The sequence below is a fragment of the Hippopotamus amphibius genome, chromosome 10 (genome assembly GCF_030028045.1).
Source record: "Hippopotamus amphibius kiboko isolate mHipAmp2 chromosome 10, mHipAmp2.hap2, whole genome shotgun sequence".
In the NCBI taxonomy this organism is placed as follows: Eukaryota; Metazoa; Chordata; class Mammalia; order Artiodactyla; family Hippopotamidae; genus Hippopotamus; species Hippopotamus amphibius.
In genome coordinates this window covers 77584252-77593355 of record NC_080195.1, presented here as the reverse complement: position 1 = coordinate 77593355, position 9104 = coordinate 77584252, and the positions used below count along the sequence as shown (strand labels likewise).

General features: G+C 34.6%; 1 protein-coding gene across 1 annotated transcript; it reads left to right on the top strand.

Moving 5' to 3' along the window:
* Window positions 1-5631: 5631 nt before the first annotated feature.
* LOC130830091 (cytochrome c) lies at window positions 5632-6557 on the top strand. Its single transcript, XM_057697028.1, has one exon. The coding sequence runs from the start codon at window positions 5692-5694 to the stop codon at window positions 6007-6009; it is 318 nt and encodes a 105-aa protein (XP_057553011.1). The 5' UTR covers window positions 5632-5691; the 3' UTR covers window positions 6010-6557.
* Window positions 6558-9104: the final 2547 nt, after the last annotated feature.

Sequence of the window (9104 nt, the reverse complement as noted above, 5' to 3'; positions counted from 1 at the left end):
GGTAACTTCCACATTTTAGGGATTTATTATAGCACCGCCATACTTCCAGTACCAAAATCTGTATTAGATTTCTATGGCTTTCATAACAAATTACTCCAGGCCTAATGGGCTAACCAGTGGTTCTCATTGAGCTAAAACAAAACTGTTAGCAAAACTCCATTCCTTTCTCGAGGTACCCCCCCCTTTTTTTTTAGTGTCTTGAAACTACCTGAATTCCTTGGTTCATGGCCTTTTCTATGTTCAAGGCCAGCAATGGCTGGTGTAGTCTCTCTGATATTGTGTCATCTGAAACTGACTCTATGGCTTCCCTCTTCCACATTTTAGGGCCCTTGTGATTATATTGGACCCACCCATATCACCCAGAAAAATCTTTTTTTAAGGTCATATGACTAGCAACTTTACTTCCATATGCTACCTTAATTCCTTTTTGGCATGTAACTTAATATATTCACAGTTTCTAAGGATTGGGTTATGGACATCCTTGGGAGGCCGTTATCCATCCTACCATTGATAGCTTAAAATGCCAGCTATCTCCCTTGTAATGGCAACAGCCCAGTTCAGTCCTTTTTATCCTTGACTGTATTGTTAGGAGTTTACCCCACAGATATGACTTTCAGTTTAGCCAAAGAACAGGTTAACGTTTATACGTAGAATTCAGGGCTCCCTCCCTCTTAAGCTTTCTCATTTCTGAAATCTCAGGTGACATCAGCCAGTGATTGTGGTTGACCTAAACTCTGTCCTCTGTTCTTCCAGCCAGTAAGATTGTGGATTTTCTATTGAAGATTTAGTTGCCCTACATGATGAAGACTGGTAACTCTCATAGGTTGAAAAGTCATGTAAATGGGAAACTTACTGTGTGATTTCCTTCTACCAAGTGTTGATTTCCTTCCAATGTCTGTCTGCTTTGGACACTCTCTAGTGCCTTTAGGTAAGTTTTCTTTTTCTTTCACAGAAAAAATATAGTCGTTATCTGTGGGAGGATTAGTATGAAAGTTGGTCTAAAGGCTGGTGTGAGCTCTCTAGCCACATTAGAAGGCTTGATATTCATTTTTTAAATTGTTGATGACTTTATTTACTTGCTTCAATATATTAAATTCCACTAAAACAATGTTTCCTTTTTACCTTACATTATCATTTGTATTACTCACTTTGAATAATATTAACTCTATTGCTCCATATCTAATGCATACTCTCCTGCTATCAGATTTTTTTTAATTGAAGTATAGTTGATTTACAATATTATATTAGTTTCAGGTGTACCACATGGGGAGGGGCAAGATACTGCTATCAAGTGATTTTAGGAAAATTGAAATTCAACATATATAATGAAAAAAATGCACAAATTCCAAGTACACTGTTTGATGAATTTTTCTCAAAGTAAGCACACCATCATAGCCAGTATCCAGATCCGAAAATAAAATATTATCAGTTACTCAATCACCTTATGCCATCTTCCAATCACACTATAAACTCTCTTCCTTAAAGCTAATAATTATCTTGACTTCTATTACCAATTAGTTATGCTTGCTCTGGAACTTCATGTAAATGGAATCACACAACATATTGATTTTTTTGGTGTGTCTACTTTCTTTTGTAACCAGACGAGTCTGGTACCAAACCCAAGTTTGGCTTAAAAGGCCAATACTCAAGAGACAATTGTTGGTGGAAAAGGAAAAGTTGCTTTATTCAGGAGGCCAGCAGCCTGGGTATATGGTGAACTAATGTCTTAAGACCATTTCCAAGTTGCTGGTTAGGAGTCAAAAGTTTTAAAAGCAGTGTGAGGGAGGCGGCTGCAGGGTGCATGTTCAGCTTGTGAACAGTTCTTGGATTGGTTGGCATGAAGGTGAATTTTGAGCATCAGCAATCCGGTTTCAACCAGTCTGGGGTCTACGTGCTTGTGGTCAGCAGTTTTCAGCTGGGAGGGGAGGCAGTCTGCCTCCTGTAAAAACAATTTAGGAGTATGTGTCCGACCTTTATCTCTTTCAGGGAACTGAAAGTTTCATGACTTTACTATATTGACTAGTTTGTAGTCTAAATTGTTGCCAGCTTCCAGGCCCAGGTACTTGAGGCTGGTACCTGGAATTAAGCAAGCAAGATTATTCTCTCCTAGTCAATTAGTTGCTGTCTAAAATAGCTCTAAGACCTCTAACACATGCTTAGGTCAATAGGAATGGAAAAAATACAAATTTCAAGTTTTGTGCTGCTCAAAATGGGATAGCTTATGCTCTGGCTACATTTTCACCCTATATTATATTTGTAGGAATGATCCGTATTATTTGCATGTAGCAGTAGTTCATCTTTCATTGTGTATGATATTCTCTTGTATGAAAAAAATATAATTTATTTACTTGTTCTACTCTGGGTGGATATTGGAATTGTTTCCAGGTTGAGGCTATTACAAATAAACTACTATAAATATTTTAGTGCATGACTTTTAGTACCAATGTGCACAAATTCCTGTTACATATATATCTAGGGGTGGAACTACTAGAACATGGTATTTACATATGTTCAGATTTAGTTGATACTGACAAACAGCATACCAAAAAGTTGTTATCAATCTCTAGCAGTGAATAAGCATTTCATGTGCTCCACATCCTCACCAATACTTATTTACTTTTATCATGTAAACCAGAAAATTTTCCTTATTAAGTTTTCTTGTCCTCATTTGCTTGACTTATGCAATTTCTCATTAATAGGAGAACTAAGAGCTATTTTTAAAATAAATAATAAATCAATAATTCAGTGTCTTGAAGGAGTATCAAATAATTGCTCACTGTTTCTAACTAGAATATTCAAAATAAGAACCTTAAATGCAAAGCAAATATTTTGTACTGAGGTGTGTTATGAACATGTGTCCCATCTGATGCAGGTTCTGAATGTGTATTCAGTTGGAAGAAGGTTTAAAGCTGCTATCAGTATATGATTTGGCATTCAGAGCCTTGCTAGAGACTAGTCAAGGTACATTGCATGCTTAAGAAAACCATAATTATTTAGAAGAAAAATCAGCCAGCTACTTCAAAATATCTTTTGAGACTATTAAAACACATCCTTATCCATACTACAGGCATCATCAGATTTGCCACAATATTACACGATCTTCACATTATGAGGGATTTCAGAAATTGATCTAGAGAGGCACTTCAGGAAACAAGGTATTTGTTAGTTTCATTATGCTTTCTATATTTTGTTTCTTGTAACCAAGCTTTCTTTTCTTGCACTTGTAAAAAACAAAAACAAAAACAAAACAAAAAACTTTTAATGGTTTTCCCGTAAAATATGGGTGTTTGATTTCTTACAGTTATTCACGACAGCTTATCTTAGGCCAGTGATTTCCAAAGGGAGAGAAAGTTATTTGAGTTAGGACAGATGTGTATAGTGCATGTGTGTGTGTGTGTGTGTGTGTGTTTTCAGGGGGCAGTGTTATTGAGGTGAAAGTAAGGGAACATAGTACCATTTTTCTAGATTTCTTTTTCCTCATCCTGAGCAATATTTCTGTAAAGAACATTAGCTGAACTTGAAGTGAAACTCAGCTTACAAAATTCAGTTTATAAACAAAATATTGATGCAATATGATGGTTGCAAGAAGTGAACTGATTTGTGAGAAATGTTTTAGTATAGAATACAACAAAAACGATTTCAGTACTAGCTGTAACATGTCAAAGTATTTTTTCAAGCACAGGGTCATGGAATCTTTCAAGCAATAGAAAATTTCCTTGTTTGAGTTCATCTCAACCTGTGGCAGCACATTAGCATTTTTTGTGTGTGCCAGTGATGCTGCTTTAATGTTCGCTAGCATTTTTCCCTTTGATGAGAATGTGGTAGTTAATAACAGCAAGTTCGTAGAGGTACAAAATTTTCAAATCTCTCACTCTACATTAAAATGTTCTATCTTACCTCACCTTTCCCTCATATTCTTCTCTCTTTCACACACCCATACAGAAACCTTCAGAGTAGTTAAAATGGAAAAAAAGTAGGTTTCATATTACATTTTCTCTAGCATGGGACAAAATATTTTAAAATGGCAAAAATTTAAAATTTTTATTCAAAAATCTCAAAGTAAAATAGATACTCTAGGAAAATGAATTATATTTCTGAGGAACCCCCAGGAAACTAATGTATTTATGACTCAAGGAGCATGCATTCCTTATTATAAGAAGTTAGACATGTACTAACCAATGAAAATCTGTTATTTTTTTCTAAGCAGCTTGGAGTTTCTTTACTTTAAAAATATCAAGTTCTATTTCATTTCTATTATTGGAGGTGTTCTAACTTTGCTCACTAGAGAAAGTGCAATATGATTGAGATTTAAAATGGTACCACTTTGTACAAAATAATAGAAGCCTTGATTTATAGTTTTATCAGAAAACTTTTCCACAGCTGGATTTGATTTCATAACTTCCCTTTTTTCTTGTGTAAATAATTAATTAAAGGCTTATATTTAAGTAGTGGATCTGCTGTACAAATGGAATGAACTGCAGGTCAGAGTATAGATTATTTTGCCATGGTTTATGATCTGGTTTGCCTTAAAAGTTTCATTAGCTGTATTTCCTTTTGGTATTATTCTCTCTGGCATCTCTTATGGCACTGCTACCATTTTACTCCCTCCTCTATCCTACAAGGCGAATCAGTCACATCAATTTATGGAATAAAATATGTACAATTTCTGACACTTTCTTTTGAATATGATTTTGTTGCCATGGTGGCTTTTAGCTTGGAGGTTTCTGACATTTGTTGAATCACATTGTTTCTTCTTGCTCTTTTTTTTGGATAATGAAGTGAATGAGTTTTGCTCAGATTAACATTTAATAAATTCATGAAAAATTTAATAATCAGATTAATTGTATAATCTTTTCCTCTTGTTAAGATTTTGGTTACATGCAATTTTCTTTTATGTGTTGTAGACAGTAAAACTTGTCAAAAGATTTGCTTAGCAAATTGAATGTACTTAAATGAAGAAATTAGTGCAACACAAATTTTGATAGTTGGTCTTCTTAAAATATTCTTTTATATTTACTGATATTTGATATTTCTGATTATATTTTATTTTCTTAGGTGAAATATTATATGTTTAAATATATATATAATATATAATATACATAAATGTAAATCTAAATATCTAACATGTTTGAAATTTCTCAAAGCTTCAGGAAAAATTATAACATATATGTTAGGTAAGGAGTAAATAAAATGAAACTCCAAAATAGATAGCTTTACCAGAGAATTAGACCAAAACCTCTGTCTGGCTTTTGCCTGTGTCTATAAAGTACAAACAAAGATTTCATTTATAATTAGCTTTTTCTACTCTATAATGTAGAGTTCAATTAATGTGTTTAAGGATCTAGCATTCCATGTGGACTTAGCTTTATTTCACTGAGCATCAGAGCACATTTATTTGCAACAAACATTCTGCTCCACCATCTGAATCTTGCCTTTTTAAATTATTAGTAAACAAGGAGAAATAATAGATGCAAGGTGTATCCAGCAAATTGTCCTCCAAAAATGAAGGAGAAATAAAGACTTTTCCAGATAAACCAAAGCTAAGTAAGTTCATTACTAGACTTGTCTTACAGGAAATGCTGGACTTCCTAGGTGGTGCAGTGGTTAAGAATCTGCCTGCCGGAGAGAGCGGGACGTTCGGCTTGCCAGCGGCCCCCACTTAGGCGTGCACCGGGAAAGAACGATTTGAAAATGGGTGATGTTGAGAAGGGCAAGAAGATTTTTGTACAGAAGTGTGCCCAGTGCCATACTGTGGAAAAGGGAGGCAAGCACAAGACTGGGCCAAATCTCCATGGTCTTTTTGGGCGAAAGACGGGTCAGTCTCCTGGATTCTCTTACACAGATGCCAACAAGAACAAAGGCATCACCTGGGGAGAGGAGACGCTGATGGAGTATTTGGAGAATCCCAAGAAGTACATCCCTGGAACAAAAATGATCTTCGCTGGCATTAAGAAGAAGGGAGAGAGGGCAGACTTGATAGCCTATCTCAAACAAGCTACTAATGAGTAATAGTTGGCCACTGCCTTATTTATTACGAAACAGATGTCTCATGACTTTTTATGTGTACCATATTTAAATTGATCTCATACACTAGACTTCAGATCATGAATGGCTGATGTAATATTTCTGTCCTGATTTAAATAAGATTGGCTTGTGGCTAAATGAATATGTCAGCTTTTTGAATTTTGGTAGCAATTCCAGTTCAATAAGTGCTATCACTGTTTTCCCCTTCTAAAGAGATGATTAAACTTGAATAAGAAATGTTAAACTTTTCAGGGAGATGGTGAATGCCTTCTCAAACCCTATAGGAGATTGGTTTTATATTTAGATTTCTATAACTGGTTATATTAACATATTTAAATATTGAGAAGATCCCTTCAGTGTCTTATAGAACAGAGCAAGATTCACCTGTTTCAAGTTGTATTCATTTGCCTTTTAAGGCAAGGGCTGAAGATACACTGATAATGTCCACTTTATCTTTTTGGTCTTAAGTATGCCAATTTAATTAAAATTCTCTAAAGTATTTCTTTAGAAATACTTTAGTATATCTTCACTAAGTAAAAAAAAAAAAAAAAAAAAAAAAAAGAATCTGCCTGCCAATGCAGGGGACATGGGTTTGAGCCCTGCTCTGGGAAGATTCCACATGCCATGGAGCAACTAAGCCCATGTGCCACAACTATTGAGCCTGTGCTCTAGAGCCCATGAGCCACAACTGTTGAGCCCATGTACCGCAACTATTGAAGCCCATGTGCCTAGAGCCCATGCTCCACAACAAGAGAAGCCACTACAATGAGGAGCCTGTGCACCACAATGAAGAGTAGCCCCGCTCTCAGCAACTAGAGAAAGCCCGTGTGCAGCAATGAAGACCCAACACAGCCAATAAGTAAATAAAATAAATAATAAATAAATTTAAAAAAAAGGAAAGAAATGCTAAAGGTAGTTCTTTGAGTTGAAATTAAAGGATGCTAGACAGCAACATGATAGCCTGTGAAAATATAAAGCTCTCTGGCAAAGATAAATATATACACAAATACACAATTCTGTAACACTGTAATGGTGGTGTGTAAATCAGTTTAGTTCTAGTATAGTATTTAAAAGATAAAAGCATTAAAAAACTATAACTATATTGTTAAGTTAATGGATACAAAATATAAAAATATGTAATTTGTGACATCAGTAACATGAAGTAGGGAGGATGTAAAGTAGTAGAGATTTTGTGTGCAACGGAAGTTAAGCTGTTATTAGTTTAGAATAGATTGTTATAACTGTAAGATATTTAATGTAATCCCCATGGTAACCAGAGAGAAAATACCTAGGAAGATAAACAAAAGAAAATGAGAAGCGAAAGAAGGGAATCAAGTATGCCACTACAAAAAAATCAACAAAGCATAAGTGAAGGCAGTAAGAGAGGAAAAGAATGACAAAATAGTTATGACATACAGAAAACAATAACAAAATGGCAGCAGTAAGCCCTCACCTATCAGCAACTATTTTAAAGTAAATGGATTAAGCTCCACAGTCTAAAGATGTAAAGTGGTGAAATATATTTAAAAAAAAAAAAGAAAATGAGATCCAACTATATATTATCTGTACAACTCACTTTAGATTTAAGGACACATATAGATTGAAAATGAAAGAAAGGAAAAAGCTATTCCATGCAAATGGTAACCTAAAGTGAATAGAGGTGACCATCATTATATCAAAGTAGATATTAAGTAAAAAACTGTCACAAGAATCAAAGAAGGGCATTATATAATGACAATAGGGTAAATTTACTAGTCAGATATAACAATTATATCAATGTACCTAACATTAGAGCATTCAAATATATTAACCAAACATTGGCAGAACTAAAAGGAGAAATAGAAAGCAATACAATAATAGTAAATGAAGTCCATACCTGACTTTCAACAATAGATAGATCATCCAGCTAAAAAAATCAATAAGGAAACAGCATACTTGAACAACACTAGAGAACAAGTGCACCTAACAGACATATATAGAAGATTCCATCCAAAGCTGAATACACCTTCTTTTCAAGGGGACTTGAAACATTCTCCTGGATAGATCTTATGTTAGTCTACAAAACAAGTCTTAACAAATTTAATATTGAAATTATACCAACTATCTTTTCCAACCACAGTGGAATGAAACTAGAAATAAACAGAAATAAAATTGGAAAATTCACAAACAAGTGGAAATTAAGCACCACACTCTTGAACAACCAAGTGATCAAAGAAGAAATAAAGAAAATTAGAAAACATCTTGAAACAAATTAAAAAAAAATGCAACATACCAAAACTTATGGGTTGCAAGCGAAAGCAATACTAAGAGGCAAGTTTATAATGATAAATATCTACAATTAAGAAAGAACAATCCCCAATAAACAACGCAATGTTCTACTTCAAGGAACTGTACAAATAAAAACAAACTAAGCTCAAGTTAGCAGAAGGAAGGAAATAATAAAGATTAGAGAAGAAATGAATGAAATAGAGAATAGAAAAACAATAGAAGGACTTCCCTGGTTGCACAGTGGTTAAGAATCTGCCTGCCAAGGCAGGGTACATGGGTTCGATCCCTGGTCTGGGAAGAACCCACATGCTGTGGCGCAACTAAGCCCATGTGCCATAACTACTGAGCCTGTGCCCTAGAGCCCACGAACCACAACTACTGAAGCCTGTGTGCCTAGAGCCCATGCTCCACAACACGAGAAGCCACCACAATGAGAAGCCCACGCACTGCAACGAAGAGTAGCCCCCACTTGCTGTAACTAGAGAAAGCCCATGCACAGCAACAAGGACCCAACACAGCCAATATAAATAAATAAATAAATAAATAAATAAATTTATTTTAAAAAAAAGAAAGAAAAACAATAGAAAAAAAGCAGCAAAACTAAGAATTGTTTTTTTGAAAAGATTAACAAAATTGACAAACCCTTAGCTAGACTAAGAAAAAAACAGAGAAGACTCAACAAAAATCATAAATGAAAAAAGAGACATTACAACCAATGCCACAGAAATAAAAAGGATTACAAGAGATTACTATGAATAATTATACGACAGCAAATTGGTTAAACTAGAAGAAACGATAAATAATAAATTTCA

What these genes read in the sequence shown, in the direction of transcription:
- LOC130830091 (XM_057697028.1), top strand. Translation starts at nt 5,692, where the DNA reads ATGGGTGATGTTGAGAAGGGCAAGAAGATTTTTGTACAGAAGTGTGCC.